The following is an 18,108-nucleotide window of genomic DNA, read 5'->3' on the forward strand; positions in this document are numbered from 1 at the left end:
ATTAAATTAAATTCGTGGCTTTGGCCAGCTCTGGGGAGAGTTTCAGACTGTCAGCCTCGGCCTATTACGATTTTGTTTTTATGTAGATGAAGCTTTTACTCATAAAACATGGAACATGAAACGACTCATTAGATGAAATACAGGATTTGCCACGATTTATTCATATCGTCCCATTGGACCAACAAATCTACTGCGAAACAACCAAAAGATCGTGAGAACACACAACAAAAAAATGAAGCAACCAAAAAACCTTGAAAACCCTGTTGAAATCTAGCCTTAACTGCTATGCGCCTAAGGGTATGCAAGACGCAGTTATACACATACAAAATCCATTTTGAACCATTTTGAAGTCTACATTTAGGCGCTAAATTATTATTGCTCTATCAAAGAATTTGCACTGTACGCCTAAAGTAATGCGATAGCAAAACCCGACAATCAAATACCGTCTTTACTACGAATAACAGTGGCGGATTAAGGGTATCGGGGGCCCTAGGCGGTAAGACGTTGACGTTGAGGCCCCTGTAAATGGTAACTGATGACCGGGAGGAGGGGGTACTGGCACACAGCTGTTGGGAGATTGAACTTAAATTGCCGACGGGAGGAGAAGATGGGGAGTGGTGGCCATGGGACCCCAACGATCATCGGTCACAGGTCCTAAAATTGTTGCCGGCATGGGGGGGTGGGTGAAAATGGTTCTCCAGCCAGGGGGCCCCAACGACCATCTTTCTGGGGGCTCTTATCGCTAATACTCTGTCCACTTGTAGACATACGGCATACTAGAGACTAGAGATCTTCGAGGCCCCTAAATCGGCGAGTCCTCAGGCGACCGCCTAGTCCGCCTACCGCTAGATCCGCCGTTATATTGCTGTCCTTCTCTTGCAATGTGTGTCGTCAAGCTTCATCTAATCATGCCCTATACAGCCTTCTAAATTTCTGAGCAAAAATCTATATAAATGGTCGAGTGATCAGATACGTGGGTATCAACACCAACGACCATTACTCAAATCTCACTTGCTTTAATGCTGGTGGTTTCCATTGGAGCTTACTATTTAAATAATCGTATCGCCGTTCTAGCGATGTATAACTTCAATGCGAAACCATACAACAGTACAGAGGGAATGAGAAAGCTCTCCAAGCAATGAAATTTTTTTTTGCTATTTTTAGAACGCATGAGTCGTTTGCCGTCTGTTAAACGAAGTCTTTCTATACTACGTTTAGGTTGAGAGCTCGAGTCGTTTAAAACCCGTTTAGTGGTCGTTTAGTGGATTTGTGGCACTTGGGTAATAGCGTTGACCAGTATACCTTAAAAAGAACAGATAACTTACCGTTCAGGATTCAAACTTCCAAAAACATTTTTCGGATATTTTACAGACGCAAAGAACAACATCAAAATACATGAAATTTGAAATTAATGTGTTGTTTTACTTGATCAGTAATAGTTCAACTGGATTGAGTAGAGTGTTTGCCCTGGATCCGGCAACTGTTGGCATAGTTCTGTGCGGTTTGGCGCACCTCATTTCACAACGAGAAGATTACAATTACGGTTTCGTACTCGCGCTAGTTGTGTTGTTTTTGTTGTTCGGTTTATCTGAATAATTTCGGGCCCCACGCGGTAAACCCGAAGTTTGTAACCCATCTTACCATACCTATAACCATGATTCTAAGTGAGCAATTTGTAGGTGTGTCTAGGAGAGTTTGCGTCTCGTGCAAATGGTTGCGCGCGTTCGAAGATGTGCTGCACAACTATGAGCCAAAACGGACTGTGTAATGTGTAATGCTGCACACAGTACTAGTAGTAGTAGCACAACATACATTATAACGATACTAGCCAATAGTTTGTGTCCTACGAAACGTGCATATCTGCCTCATCGAAGAGCGTTATTACATCAACCGGAACCGAGCTAACTGGTTGTAAGAAGCACTGTTGCTGCTATTGCTATGTTTTAACTACCGGAACGCTAGTAAGTAGATACTAGGAGCTCTACACCGCATGCACCTTACGCCGCTAGTTAAATAAATATGAGGCTACTCTCGCGTTAAAAACAAACAAAAACAATGGAATCTACTGCTAAGCTACCTTACTGCCCGACTCTTGCTGCCGCAAAGAGAGACGGTTTTGCCAATATACCCCGAGAAACAGTCACTAGATTTCAAACTTAATTCCATAAATAATCTAAGAGGTCTCTGCTAGCACAGTAACAGTGAAACGTAAAACCACCCCGTCTTCCGCTACCACTTTAAAAAGCATCCGCCAGGCGCCCCTTCGGATGCCACTGTGCCACGCTCTATCCCACCTTCAATTACCTCTAACACACTAACGTCTAACAAAAGTCTTCTAATACTCCGACACACACCACACACTCACACACGCTCAGACCCAATCTCCGAATCATCCACCGGCACACACACCCACGTGAATGGCAATCGCTTTGTGAGCGCTTTGTGACGTGACGGGATGGGAGTTAGGTTCGTGCCGCATCCGCCTTGTTTAATAAATACTTATGCTACCTTGTTGCACCGAACTTTTCTCCTCTCCCCTCCATGCGGTTGAACAGTTGAAAATCTATCCGCACAGGACAGCGGGGCCAAGCGGGGTAACCCCCACAAACCCACAGCACGCCGGGTTTGTGCGTTGCACTGGCTGGAGTGGAATGAGGTTGATGCAGTTCCGGCAGCTGCTTGGCTCGCTACCAGGTACCCGACGGGATGCTATTCAATAGATCGCACACTCTATTCAGGCTCGAGAGTTTGCCGCTTGATTTAATTTGTTGTAAATTGTAAACACTTGCAAACTTTGTATGAAAGCCGGCGTTTTGAAAAAAAAAAGAGCTGCCAGTATACAGTGGGAACGCAACACGGGGCTTCCGTGCCTTTGCGAAAAGGTAATTACGCTGCACAGATTGCGTACCTTTCAGGGGCAAAAAAGGTTTGCCGAAGCTGCTGTGCGCCAAAATGTATGCAATCTCGCAGGCGGTACGAGCTATGGAAATAATCATAATGGCCAGTGTAACGCACGCCCGCGTGTGTTACCATCCACCCCCAGCCCCTCCGTCACTAGCACCGTTGAAAGGGGGAAGGGTGAGGCCGGGTTTCTGTTTTCACTTAAATCACTCCCCTCCCATCAAACTGTACATTTCAAAAACAAAACAAAACCGCCACTTACGCTGTGGGTGATGCCCGGAGCCGCTTTGCCGAAGGTGACACAACCATTACGCCTTACTTGCTATAGAGTTCGTTCGCATACACACGCACACACACAAACACGCACACACTTACAGTTTTCACACCATGGGCCACACCATGTGGCAGTGTGGAGGAAATCGGTGAAATCAAATCATTTCCATTTACGCCGATGTCGTTGTTTTGCTGCTGCTGCTGGTGGTGCTGCTACTGCTCGTGGTGCTGCTGCTTGGTGTAGAGACGACCGTTGTGTTATTGCTTTGGCTCCGCACACTCTCCGACGCGGCCGGTGCCAGGTCCTGGAAGCGTTCGCCGGTCGAGCCGGCGATGGTGTTGCTGCTCAGGCTGTCGAGCGAGCGGGCAGACCCACCGACGGCGACCGCCGTCGCGACGCTGTTCTTGAGCGCCTCCACGTCGACGCCCTCGGACGAGTCGCCCGGGTTTTTGTAGTTGGAGGAGAAGAACGATAGCGCCTTCATCAGCTGGTAGCTCTTCGACACCGGCAGGTTCGAGTCGTACAGGTTCTTGCTGCTCTTGCAGTCGACGTAGAACCACCAGTTGCACTTCAGCACCGTCTGGTCGAACAGGGTGCTTTCCGGGCAGAGGAACGATTTCATGATCAGTCCATCGTCCGTCAGGGCACATACGTGGAAGACCTGCGGGTTTTGGAGGGAGATAATAGAAGGGGTGTAAGGGAGGAGAGAAAAAACAGATTAGTTGAGGAAGGGCAACCATGCAGCAGCGAGTAATAATGCAGCAATTCATAAAACCGTAGCGTTGTAAGGATACGATAAAAAACAGCAAACATGTTGGTTGATGCACGAACAGAGCTTTTTTTCCGTTGTGTAATTAATACCATCTGCCAGTGTGTTTGTGTTGCCTTTTTATGATGCATTTAACGCGTAAGCTCCCTTAAACTCCGTCATGAAAGTAATCTCCTTGTTGAATTTTGAGTCAAAAAGTGGATCGAAAATGTTCACATGAACGTCTGAATGTAGGTCAAACACGCTTATGGCAAATGGCATGCATTTCAATATCCCTTTTTATGCGTTTTATACCAAAAAAGGCAAACACATAGTTAACAATACGCTTATAAGGCAATTCGTTTGGGTGAACTGCGTATTTCTGGGCGTCCGTTCGCTTGGATAATACACATTGCACACAAAAAACGCCCGAAGCTATGCAATCCTTTTGCTCAAATTTACTCGCTCACAGCTTTCTTTTTTTGCAATTTTACAGCAATCGCTATTGTTACCATTGCGCGCATGAAACATGCAGAAACATGTGCCAAATGAACCCTACCTAGGCTGCAGTTCATGTAACTGTATCGAGTACGCATTCACATTCCGGCACATTGTGATTTGCGGAATGTACAACATCCATTGCATACCCTGCAGGCGTACAAACTATTGCACCATGTGTGTATCCGATCCGTTTGCAATCGGGCAACGATTGGAGTGGAGAATTTTGGCGCAACGAGCACCATAAGTAGGCATTCCCCCGTTCAATCGATGGAAAGGGGAACAAGAGTGCCCGCAAAACCCAGGGCTACATTCGCTTTACGTCTGCTGGCCCGGTACACTGGTGAAAGCCGAAACGGAAGTGGTTTGTTTGCTCAACCGCTTGCGAAAACCCAGTACGCACCATACAACCAAGGTCCTCGTCACCGTACAGCCCCGGGAAGTGCTTCTGTTCGCCGCAGTTGAACGTCGTGTACGGCAGGTCCACCTTGGACGTGAAGTTGTCATCGAAGTTCTTGTCGTAGCCGACCGGGTAGTACTCTTTCGGTGCGTTCATGACCTGTAAAACCCCGAGAAAAAGAGCGTGTAGTAATGGATTCTAGACACGACCCTGGAAAAGCACACCCTCCTTACCTTGTGCCCTGCGTTGGTCGGGTAGCGGCGCGGTCGTGGCGTCGTCGTGGTGGTGGTCGTCGTCGCCGGTGTCGTCTGCTGCGCCAGGAACTGGGCCTGTGCGAAGGCGGCCTGCTGCTTCTCGTACTGCTTCTGGGCCCGCAGCTCCTGCTGCCGCACGCGGATGGCCTCCTTGATCACCTCCACGCTCACGTTGGCCGCCGCTGCCAGCTCCTCCACCGTGTGGCCCATCAGGTCGATCTCTTCCGCGGCGTCTCCGGTGGCCGCACTGCCCGTCGCAATCGTTGGCCCCGGCTTCCCGGTCATCTGGCGCCGGGGTGGAATGCTCATGATGGAGTTCTTGATCGCGGACGGCTGCAGCTTGTTGTCGACCTGCACGACCGGGCCGGTCGAGATGCGGGACACCGATTCGGGCATGGCCTGGAAGGCGGGCACCTTCTGCACCTGCAGGTTCGCCGTCTGCTCCTTGTAGATGATCTGCTGATTGGGAGCGGAGGGGAAGGGGGAGGCGGGAGCAGTGCGGATCGCGGCACCGCCCCGATGGAAGGAGGAGGTCTGATTCATCAGCTGGCTCTGGAAGGAGGGATCGGGAGTTTGGGCGGTTTTGAGGGCAAAGTTGCGGCGCAGCACGGACGGGTCGAATCTCACCGGCTCCGCTTCCGGCGTCGGCTTGGGGATGGGACGGAAGGGAGGCACCCCGAGGGGCAGGGAGGTGGCCTTCGTCATCAGGCTGGACGCGGGCGACATGTACACGGGCGAGGCGGACGAGGGAACGCCCTTCGGCGGCAGACCGCCCTTGGGCAGCATCGGGGCGGACGAACGGACCGTTACCGCCTGGGGCCGGCTCTGCTGGATGGGAGCGCCCGGGGATGGGACGATCGGGGCCGGTAGGGATGGGTAGGATGTCTGCGCGGAGGCAGCGGGGGCGAAAGAAAGGCGAGAACGATATGAAAGAATAAAGAGCGAAAGAGTAAGAATAAGGCAATGGGCACCGGCAACGGCACGAACAGAAGTTCATTATTATTGGAACTGAAGTGGATTAATTTGTCATCGGAAATGGAGTGCCTGGGCGGCACACAGCCTGCGACCGGTTTCCGGTGACCACAAAGCTTCCGGTGTACGTGTACGGGCACGTCCGGCTGTACGGCTGACTGGCCGAAAAGAGTGTTGACTCGAAATTACATTTCGTTAGCTCGACCAGTATTAAATTAAGCGAATGAGATTAACCTCGTTCCGACCGGCAATGGGCAGTGAATGCGAACCAGAAGGAAGTGTTTCAAGATGAGAGAGTCGCCTACGGTCCGGTCGTGTGCACATTCTATAAATAGCGAATTACTCCGTAAATATTTTCTTCCCATTCAGCGGAGCTTTTCTTTGTGAACCACTCACACGACGTTCGTGGCTGGCGGCATAATTGGTCTTTTTACCTGGCAGCTTCTAGCTCATTACAGTCGCCCTTATCCACACTGCTGTTCCATCCGCACAAAGTAGCTCTTTTAAGACGCACGCAAAAGGATAAGCTACCATTTGTGTGTGTTTGTGGGTTGAGTGCATCCGCCTAACGACCTCACCGGAATGGCGATGCCTGGTAGCTTCATTTCACGCCCGACTACTCCCGCCAGCGCCAGTTGGAAGGTAATTTCCATCGTGCGCGCTTCTATGCACACATCCCCTCTGGTTTAATAACTTTGTCACCCACACTGTAGCTCGCTTCTATTTCTTTTTTCTCCTTCGGCAGCCGGGAAGCGTTCAGGAAAGGAGGCACTACAGGGGAAAAAGCAGGAAAACCTGCTGCATACTAGCACAGGAAAGCCTTTGCATACTGATGACACTGTGTGTAGAGTGTGCGCATCCTGTACGGGTTGGTGGCAGTGGCATGGAAATCTAGCGGAAAAATGGTTAGCTCATCAACGCGATCCGTCATTCCAACGGGGACTCGTTCCTCGTGCGGTCGCGTTCGTTTCGCAGCGATATTTTATCATCAAACTTTTTTTTTCACCTTCACCCCGTTAAAGCCACTCAAAGCTTTAAAGTGGTGTCTGACACACACACAAAAAAAACATGTTCCTCGCTACAGATGCACAGCTCGTCCCGGGCCCAACTGTGGAGCACGGTAGACTCGGTTCGCATAACTCCCCATTGGATAATTTAACCCTGCGAAGCCTAAACGACCAACTTTTTCGACTGCTTTACGATCGCTAACAGCTATTGGAAACTTTTCCAGCAAATTCTCGGAAGCTGCACGCGAGTGGTAGGGATGGAGGGGTTTTTTTGTTGGGAGAACGACTAGCAAACTATTCGCTCTGCTAGCGTACGCAGTGTACTATTTTTGCGGAAAGTTTTGTATTTTTCTCTGCACCGCATAATGCCACTTCAAAGCGAGGCATGATGATCAAAAACAGTGTTTCATGCGGAGTTTTGAGCCTTTTTCTTTGCTCTCCGCATTATGCTGAATTTCAAACGATTCGCGTTGGATCAGCCCTTGTGACTATACGATAAAATTGGTATCATTTTTGGGAGAGGGTTTTTGGCACTTTTCTGTTGTAAAAAAGTGTAAAAAATATTTCTATTAAATGGAACTAAAAATAGGACAATTACTGGCAAAGCTAAATTTATGGATTAATTAAACTGCACTACGGCATTTTTAAATTGTTTTGCAATGATTTTGCATACCCTTGCGGCGTTTCTGTTATGTACTTTAAAGGAGTTGCCTACTTTCAGGCGCATCGATTGCTTTTTGCTTCGATTTTGACTAAAATTCGTCCATTGCTGGACGATTTCTAACTATCAGCAATTGACTCTTCTTTTACAAAACACAAATAACCAATATTAGATAGATGCACACAAAATTAAGTAACAAATTGATCCCTATTTGATTCTAATTGTTTGGCAAACCTGTTCATCATTTTCTCACCACCACCGGGCAGCTCAAAGCTCAAACAAATGCCCCCTCATTACATCCTACTGTGTGTGTGGTCTCAGCCCGGAATACCCTTTACCCGGAGCCACACACAGACATTTGAACTTGCCGTGCCGTTCGTCTTATTCGGTGAAAGCCCACCCACCCCCCCAAGACACTTACCGGCATTTTGGACGCAGGCAGAACGCCTATATTGTTGGCACCGGTGCGAATGTTGAGGGCACGCCGCTTGTTTGCCTCGACGTTGCCGAGCGATTCGGCCAGTCCCAGCTCATCTCCAACGCTGAAGCCTACAAAATAGAGGGAATCGAAAGCATGGGGATGGGGTGAAGGGTAAACAAGCAAAGGTCATTATTGTGTGTGTGCTTTTCGCAGTTTTTCGTTTTGGGCGACTACAGTACAGTGGATATAGGTTAGGATGATATAGGAAGCGATAAAAAGAGACCCGATAAAATACAGAGCGAATCGCAACGAAACTTAAAAAAAACATCGAGCCACCATCGAAGGCTACGAGTAGAAAAAGGGTATTGATATGTGAGCCCGAGATGTAGTTGATATTCCTAGGCGAGATTTGCTTGGGCTTTGCTGGGTGAATATTTGCGTTCGATGGTACACACGCGGCCTATCCGGTGAATGGAAACCTAAACAAACATAGCTCTATTGAGGGCTCAAGTTCATGTTCTGCACAGAGTAGTAACACACTGCCGATAGGGCTCAATGATAGGGATTCATATTTATTTCTAGCACCGCGCAAAAATACATCAAGAAGCCATAATGTTGTACCAAGGAGCAGCATTGACTTCTCTCTTCGCTGGCTGCTCCAAGCAAAGTTCCGCCATTGCCACCGATGCGGGCGTTCTGCAAGCGGTAGGATTTCTTCATTGCTATTTACCATTCCGGACTATTAATATACCATAGGAGGAGCGGCCATCTGCCACCGGCACAACCTTTGATTAAATCAACATTGAATAAAACAACATTAGCGCGTCTTCGTTCGAAGTCCCTCGTCGGGTGACAGTGATAAACGAGAAGCGATTGCAAATGGCTATCAGTCATCGTAGTCGCGTTGCGTTCAGCCAACCCCTTGGCTGATTAATTTTTCATCACAGACGGATTCCAATTTCGTACATTAATTTTTCACACGCACACGCAAGCACGAGCCCGAACGACAGGATTGGAAGGAGTCCTTCCAGCTGCACTCAAGTGATTAAACGCCTTGAGCAATGATTATGCAGCCAGAAGTGGGTGGCATTTTTTTGGCTTACAACGAACCAACACCATTTATCTGCCTTTATCTGGAACTGGCAAACGTTTTGAAAAACGATTTAGTATGTTCAGCAGCTGTTCAAACAAGCCGGATTGGTATCTCTAAGTGTGTGTGCGTGAAGATTGGTTCCCTTTTTTTTGCGTTACGACACTCGCTACTAAACAGCTAACAAGCGTTGCGCCAACTGTGACACACGGGCTTACACGACGCCGAACGATTGCCACCCTCTTCGCGTCCACATGCCCACCCTTCCCCGCGAGCATAATTCCACGATTGAGGTACTTAAGAAAGCGCTTAACAGTAAACCACACTCCTTGACGAAAGCTCGCGCTCGTTTGCGCGTTCTGCTGGCAGCAAGTTTGCAACCAGAGGGGCTTATTCCACCTCAGCAAATACAAATGCGTATGTGTAGCCACACACACACACACATGTGGCAAAGCTTTTACAGGCTGACAAACATGGAGAATCTACTTTTGGAATGTTGCGCGCGAGTTGAGAGAGAGAAAGAGAGAAAAATACAAAAAAACGCCTCAACAAACATCAACAAGTTTACGATGGTGATGTGGCACACATAAAACATATCCGAAGATAAGCGTACCGCCACAACAAAAAGCTGTGCTACTCGATAGCCACTGTTGCATGGGGTGAAGCTTTAAGAAAATGCCGTAGAATTAGCCCTGATACACAAAAAGAACAAAAAAAAAGAGGAAAACAACAACGTGGTAAACAAAAGAATACACATAGCCAGGACTTTCTTTTTCCCGCACGGACCCCGGGGAGGTGAGGGTACGGCAAAGCGTTCCGGCTTCGCAGGGGTCATAAAATGCAAACCCATTTCATTTCCGTTAAACGATTACGATTATTGCACGACCGCCATTGGAAAGCGGAACGCGCGGCAGCATGTCCGTTTTGATGAGAATTGCGTTCGGTGCTGGTCTTTTAGCGGCTGTTATGGTTTTATGGGTGTAAAAAGCTTCTGTACCATTCAATTGCTATCCTCGACATTGGCTGTCCAAAGGGGTAGCTCACTCTTTTTGCCCTATCTGTACAATAAAACCCTGTACTTGGACTAGAACATCGCGCTGCAGAGTGGGCTTTGGAGCAGTTTGTCATGCAAATTGCATACTTTTCGGCTGTTGGTCAATAAACGTCAGTGACCTGGAGCAGAACGAGCAATGAAGCTCCTGAATATATGCAACTGGCACGACAAAATACCCTCTAAATAGCTCGAATTCATACCTTTTCCGAAAGCAATCCAGAAAAACAGCCGCATTAAATATTGCAAATCGTTTCATTTCACAAACCGCTGATTATGCTGTCCCATCTCCGCAACCGACGAGGGTAAACTAATCATGTAAAACGCGGACGCACGAGAACCCTTTATCTACAGCCACAATAAAGGAACCGGCGCGCGGTTCCTGCCCAGAACCGGAGATGAAAATCGCGAAACCGATATGTTGAATTTGCATCGTTCGCAAATGCATGCAAATAAGCGCTACCGAAACGGTGCACGTTTAGTTTGCTGGATCGAGCGGATCGGCGCTCGGATCGTCATATGTTTGCTAATTAAATTGCTTTGCATTACTCGAGCAGGTTGGGGGGCTATATTACGCACCGCTGCCTTTCGAATACGCATAGACATACAAACACACACACACATGCGCGCGGTTTAGAGTAAACACGAAACCGTGAAAACGGGCCTTATTTTCCAGCTGGATGGTTTGATGCCAGTTTGAGGTGGTGGTCGCGGGTAGCTGCATCGATGGGTGCAGTGCAGTGCATCAGCATCAGCAGCAGCAGCAATCCTGAACTGCTGCTGTTGTTGGGCCGATGCAATGCGAACAATTGCGCGTGTACGCAAAGCGGCGACCAGCGACACACATCGGAGGCTGCATCGCACAGCTAAATTGGCAGGATCCCGGGGCCCGGATTGTCGTCTTTCGGTTGGCGCTGCAATCGACGTGTGTCGTAAGCTGGGCTTAGCTAGTTATTGTGTCAAGATAAATCCCGCACACACAGTGTTGGTGGAGCGATAATTTATATGCATTAGCTTCGTCGTCGTTTCTGTGCGATGGGCCCGTGGCGCTGCATAAATCATGCTTCGACGGGGGGAAGGTGCAGTGTGTATGCAGCGTGGGGGAGAGATTTGTTTATAGGAGATTGTGCAACATTGCAACCAGATTGAACGCATAGTTTTGAACAATGTAACCGTTGGAATCGATTTACCTAAGCAGTTGTGAAGCTAAAGAAATGGGTTTAGCTAAACCGTTTTCCTGAGCCGCAATGGCCAAACGCCTGAAAGGTAGGCAATACGTATTTCAAACGCTTAGATTTTAGGACAGAACGTTCCACTTAAAACATTAGGAAAATCTGTCTATTATAATATTGTATTCGTCAGTAACATTCACCCTAAAGCCTAATGCCACTTCAACGACGACCGATTTACGACTCTCTAAAATGGCACTTGCTCTCTCCATAATGATTCCACACCCCACCAGTGCGATGCTACGGTACATAGCAAACGCTCTCTTGCAATTACTATTCATATTGGATTTAAATTGTTGATTGCAATGTATAATAGAGGTTCGCCAGGCGGGGTCAGTGGTGATTAGCCATTAGTCATATCGCCGTATCGCCGTGGCAGGGGTGAGGACCCCGTCGAGACCCGGCTAACCCGGCACTGCGCAACTCCAGCCGACGTCCAGCCGGGGGAGAAAAAAGAGTTGCTTCGCAAGTATCTTTCACCTCGCAACACCCCGGGGGTTGACGTTAGCTTAGCCCATCTGCGATGGGATGCGTTACAAAATTTGGTGTCCATTTTAAAGCGGGCTGATGATTGTGATACCCTACATGGGGCGGGATGATCCTCGGGCGGTGGTTGATCGAAAGTACACACGGTTCAATGAGCAGGTAAGTACGGTGCATGGCAACAACATAACATTTTCTCTGCACGATGATGCAGTGAAAGCGAAAATCGACGAAAGGAGATAGGTCGGAATGTTGGGCTGGATTGGTCACGACCCACGGGAGGTGGGCTCGTTGATTTTGCCAAAAAGGGTAAGTTTCGCTTGCTGTCTAGCACCGTGATAGCTCAAACGGTGATGCCACAGGACCGTCTGGGATCAGATTTCTATTTTGAATGAGAGTCTTGTTGTTGTGCAGGGATAACAAAGACGAATTGATGGTCAAGTATTACAACTACGTCTTCATCATTTGAAGGAAGGTCTCAATCGATGCTTTAGCGACGAGATTTACATACAAGTTGCTATTTATTCCAATATGTTCCCTATTATGTGATCCAATGAATGCAAATTAAACTGAAATGATATGGCACCATCGCATTACAGCATGCACATAAAACACAATGCTTCCAATTGTTCCACCACTTAAAAAAAAATGGAAATTGTTATCCTCTTTGGTCGCTTTTGAAAACGATACCATATTGCATTCTCCATTCCATCGAATGAAAGCGGAGAGTGCACTTGCAAGTGATTTAATTTACTACTTCTACCTGATCCATTAGGCGTGCTCGACTGTTTTGCAACAGATGCCATTCGAATAGAGCTGTATTCCAATACGAACCCACTTGGAAGGATGTAAAAATACCCGGTTGGCATCGGTTTGCAGTAATACCTATAAGAGCCGTACAGGTGATATTGAAAATTGAGACGAAACAAACCGTTGCCAACTCAAACACGTGTTTCATGCGTTGGAATTGAGGAATGAAAAACAAATCCGTCCCGAAGCAATATCTATTAGCAACAGGTACTGGCCTTTTGCTCTTAGCTTTTACAACTTTTCCTATCCGCTTATGAGCTTTGATTATATTTCTCAGAACGCTCCGATTGCTTTTAACAGCTAATAGGATAGAATTGCCTGCACCGATTCAAATGGGGGGAAAACACCGGAGCCACCCAATTGTAGGTTGTTAGGAAGGAAAAGGTATCAGGAAAAAAAGGAACGAGTTAAGAAAGAACCATTTCCGGGTGAAAGCAAAAGGATCAGACGAGAGCGGGTTGAGAAGAAAAAATAAACAAACGGAAAAAAGGAAACGCACACTAGCAAAAAAACAAAAAACACCCTCCCGAGACGCAGCGTGTAAGGAAACAAATTAAAGAAAGTAGTAGCAAACAGAACAAATGCCCAAAAAAAAAACAAAAAAAAAAACACACACACACAACCTGAACGAAACGAAACATACCTAACCCGAAGTGGGCCTTGATGCCGCCCAAATTCCGCACCCGAAAGAGGCCGGACTTTTTGAAGGCACAGTTCAGGATGAGACCGAAATCGGAATCAAAAACACAGGTACTCTCTAACTGTTCGATTGTGCCTAGAAAAAGGGGATAAAAAAAGAAGAAAAGAAGAAAAGATAGAAAGCGGAAAGAAAAGAAAAGAAAGAAAGATACGAAATGGAAATAAGTCGAGGGAAAATTTACAAAAGCAACAAAAAAAATTAAAGAATAAAGATAAAGAAAAAGGATAGAGATGGAAATGGTTTAGTTTGGTCGGTTTCGGCGTATTATCGGCAAACAGAGGAAACAGGCGAATAAAAACAAATCAAACATCCACGAAACAGACGACCGATTGGAATTGCCAGCCTCCTTCTTCCCTCGAAGGAAGGGAAACGCATGAATACATTTTGGAAAATCGGAAGCACATTTTCTACCGCCACCGTCGGGAAAGCCATTTGCTCTGTGGAAGCACAACAATTTCCCTGCCCTTGGCTTTATCGTTAGCCGAGGGGAGGAAAAAAGGCAACTTTGCAAACAAATAAAAAGGGATCAAATGGCTACCGGTTCGGTTTTTCTGTACTCGAGGAAAAGTTTTTCCCGGTCCAAACGTGCAGTACACAGGGGTGGTGGGAGGAGTGGTTGATGTATGTGCTTTTTATGTTCCCATTACCAGGGTGGTGAGTACGGTGGTGTGTAAAAATGTGCGTTCTGTGCGAGGATCGAAATAAAAGATTTTCGTGTTTGGCTCGAAACTTTATTCCGTTGAATGCAATTCCCTCCATCGCCCTTTCTGATTAACACATTGGGAGGGTGGGTGCGTATGTGTGTGGGTCGGTTGATGCATTTGTATAGTGCTTTTGTGTGTGCGTGTGCGCGTGCTGTAAAGGTGCATGTTTTCACCAGTGTTCCCAAAACGCCCACCCACCCGCCCAGCCCGAGCTGCAACCTGAAGTGTGTACGTATCGATTGTTAAAGGGTCCCTTAATACCAAACACCACCACATAAATACACACACATGTGTGCACACCGACGCAGTAACTAAGGCAATTAGAATCAACCAGCAAACAAACCCAAAACACCATCGTACCACACCGGCTGTAGACCGGCTTGTATGCGTGTGTATGTATGTGTGTGTGTGTGTCAACAAGTTTAGAAGTAGAACTTTGCCCGAGCCTTTGTGTCTTAAAAGTGTTACTTGATACTTGTTTCAACCATCGGTTTACAGTCTAGCTCGAATTGATGCTGATAGTTCTGGGAGTTTGCAGATGTTTGCTGCAAGATAAGGAGTAAATTGGGAGTAAGCAATCTGGGTTTGGAGTACACATTCGGTATCGCAATGCAATCGATTGGAAGGTGTCGGTAAATGTGATTAGATTATATCGATTTAGTAAATGCATGGGATCAAATCGTCCGGTGACAATAATGAGGATAATTATTCTCTAGAACAGGCTAACTGTAACTGTGTGGTTATGTGACTCTATCAACAAACTGAAGGGTTGTGTAGAATGCCTGTAACATATTCTTTTTTGTAGCATTATAACGACTAACATGATGTTTTGTGAATTGTTGTTCATTTTGAGATAAAAATGCATTGTTGTCATTCATATTGCATACATCTAGGCGTTTTCAATCCTAATAGCTCATTAATAAGACATTGAAATTACACAAAGAAAAACAAAACTGTAATAACAAGCTTTAAAACATGTCACGGAATTTGGAAATTAAACACAACTGTCAGCCAGCTTAACCTTTACATTAAATCACACACTCGTTCGATTCATTCCCATGAAAATGCAACTTAATTCGTTACATCTAACATCTGCCCTCCGATTATGTCGGTTCTGATCGGGTTCGTACGTTGTGCGCATCATTTCAACGAACCCAAAGCATGTAATTTAATATGTTAATCCTCGCACAAACGCCTCCCCACCCCACAAAATCCTGCAAACATTCGCCCGGGGCGGGGCACGAAGGGATTAACGAGTTCGCAGGAAAATGTTGTGCCACTCGTGCCAGCCAGCGGTTCCGTTTTTTCTTGCACCGGGAAGCTGAACCAACAATCGAACAATCGCCCCCTCCGCACCCGAGAAAGGATACACATTCTTACCGTGCATGATAAACGTTGTTCGCAGCGTATTGAAAGTGAGAGCCATGCAAATTCTGCGGAAAAGCAAAAGCCCGCAGCAGCCTGGCAGCACAAAACGTACCGCGGCTTTATTCAAATATTCCAAAAACTTGCGGATTCAGCTCCGTTATCCAGCAAATCATAAATGGTCTCGGGTGAAATTGAAAGAAAGTATGCTCTCGTGGTACTTTAGGTTTTATGCCGAAGCGGCACGAAATGGCAATCCGACGATTGGTTTTGATTGCCGCGCGCGCTGCGCCCAATGCGGATTAAATGGTTTAAAAAAGCATAGATTCAATTATTGCTGCTGAACCGCCGCTTCCAATCAGATGTCAGCTAGGCCACGGGGGCATGCGGGAAGGCGATTGCGGATTGCGGATGCTCAATTAAACTGGCTGCAAAATTATTCATCGCAACGGAGACGGATGAAATTAATTACAATCCATCGACAGTCTTCCATCGGCGCTTCTTCTGTTGCTTCAGCGTTCTGGACACGCTTGCAGCAAATTGGAATGATTTAGCAATTGTGTCGCAAAAGAAAAGAAAGAACAACTACCGCCGCATTGCATTCATTTGCATCGAAATCGCATCCGATTGAAAGGCTTTTGTAAAGTCGAAAGCTAAAGCACAAAAAGCATTCACCGTCCACTAGCAGACCAAAGCGAAAAAAGGAAGGGCGGAAATGTACCACTGAGGAAAGGGGCGATTACGACCGAGAATGTAAAGTTTCCCATGTGCAAATCTGTGTAGATTCGTTCGTTTTTTTTTAGAGGATTCTAGGAAACAAAAGCTACAGAGAGAAAAGTTGTCCAGCACAAAAAGAAAAAGCTTTGGCGTAGCTTTTTTTCCTCCCAATTCTTGTTCCATTCCCTTTCAATGCCTTTTATTTCGCTGATTCGTTCGTAATTGAGTTTGTAATTGAAATTAAACATAATGACCTGTCCGCATTGTCACCATCATCATCATCATCGTCATCATCAAACGGTGCCATGTAGCATACCCAAAACGGGAACGTTATCGGCCTGTTCGGTTGCATTTGAAAGCATCATTCTTACAGGGTTTTCCAGGCGTTCTCATAGTTGTGGGACACTTCCTTGACTCTTTCTTATCGGAAGAGAACTTCATATGATGAAAATTGGACTCTACGGCACCCTTTTTGGACAGGCTTGTTGGAAATTCCTATTGGATTTGTCCAACAAGGATGCTATAGAGTACAATTCCCATTACATTAAGTTCATTTCACGTAAGAAGGAGTCAATAAAGTGTCCCACAGCTATGAGCACTCCTGGAAAACCCTGTATCGGCCCCGTTGCTCTGCTCGCTCCTCAAACGATTGTTTTCTTCTCATTTCGTTCATTTCACATTGGGTGCCGCACGTTCATCAAAAATCAATCAAATCCCGCTGTACTTACGTGAGCGAAACCGAGAGAAAGAGAGAAAGATTGAGTTCATCAGTAGGCTCAGGGCTTTTTCCCGAACCATTTCCCATCTCTACCTATGTCATGTGCCATGTTCGTTTGTTAAAATAATACGCCTCCAGGTTGGGTTGGGCGTACTGTGGGGCGCAACGCGCGTCGCCTCTGATGAAAGCTTCTTCCGACTCGTGTCCGGACTGGTGGACCGTCCAAATGACACGCACCCCAACCAAACACACAGTGGCTTTCCTTTTGTGACGCGCTCTATGCTCGGTCTCTGATTGTCGGACCCGATGGATAATTGTGTGCGTATGTGTATGTGTATGTGTGTGACAGGCCGGTGATATTGGGAACATGGGGCAAGTTTTTCCGTATCACCTACACACTCCCGCCGCAAGGGGAATCAACTCTCCCCCAAATGTAAACATTCGTCACGGAGCAAATTAGTTTGGGACAGAGTGTGGGCGCACACAATCTTACTTTTGGCTGCGAGAAACAGCCAAAAAAAAAAACAACAAAAACTCACTCCCCGCTCGTCCGTAGATCCCCTCCCAAAAGCTACACACCGGCAAACTTTGGTAACGAAGCTATACCTCCCCCAGGGGGCGGCGCGTGCTCATCAAACGCCACAAACGGTCATTGTCACGAAATGAGCGCGATGAGACTCCGGGTGGAAGCCTCCCGGGCTGAATGTCCGTTTTGATGATTTGCGGTGTAGTGCTGATGATGGGAACGCATGTGACCAGAATCGGTAATGATGGTGTTGTTGTTGTTGGTGCGGTTTCTTTGCGCGCGGTGCTGGACCGAATTCCCGGTTTCCCCCCGGAGCGGATGGCGTGCTATGGCCAAATCCGTCGAGATCGTTTTGAAGGTGATTTTCGGGCGAGCAATTTGTTGTGTGTGTGTGCCACCCGGGGCCAACAGCACACAAACTGGGCTGACCTTTAACCTCCAAGCCAGTGGATTTAAGATGAAGATAAAGCAGAGCGTTCGTATCCAGCTGGAAGCAAGCATTCTCTCAGAACGTTCACCGTTCTGATTGAATTTTATTATTTCGAACGATGCGGATTCGGGATAAGAAACAGTTGTTCA

The 18,108-nt window shown here is 47.0% G+C and overlaps 1 protein-coding gene across 9 annotated transcripts in view; it reads right to left on the reverse strand.

Annotated features, from left to right (window-relative positions):
- Positions 1-1,392: 1,392 nt before the first annotated feature.
- The window catches only part of LOC120894903 (proteoglycan 4), a 64,472-nt gene continuing 47,756 nt past the window's right edge, over positions 1,393-18,108 (reverse strand). For 7 of the 9 annotated variants that reach the window (XM_040297772.1, XM_040297767.1, XM_040297770.1 and 4 more), the window contains 5 exons: positions 13,443-13,574; positions 8,137-8,264; positions 5,055-5,960; positions 4,825-4,980; positions 1,393-3,836 (listed from right to left, as the gene is read on the reverse strand). In XM_040297772.1, the coding sequence (XP_040153706.1) occupies positions 3,345-3,836; positions 4,825-4,980; positions 5,055-5,960; positions 8,137-8,264; positions 13,443-13,574 (1,814 nt within the window). In that variant the 3' untranslated portion in view covers positions 1,393-3,344. The remainder of the gene's footprint in view (positions 3,837-4,824; positions 4,981-5,054; positions 5,961-8,136; positions 8,265-13,442; positions 13,575-18,108) is intronic. The other 2 variants (XM_040297773.1, XM_040297774.1) reach the window with 2 other exon arrangements.

The sequence above is a fragment of the Anopheles arabiensis genome, chromosome 2, assembly GCF_016920715.1.
Source record: "Anopheles arabiensis isolate DONGOLA chromosome 2, AaraD3, whole genome shotgun sequence".
Taxonomy (NCBI): Eukaryota; Metazoa; Arthropoda; class Insecta; order Diptera; family Culicidae; genus Anopheles; species Anopheles arabiensis.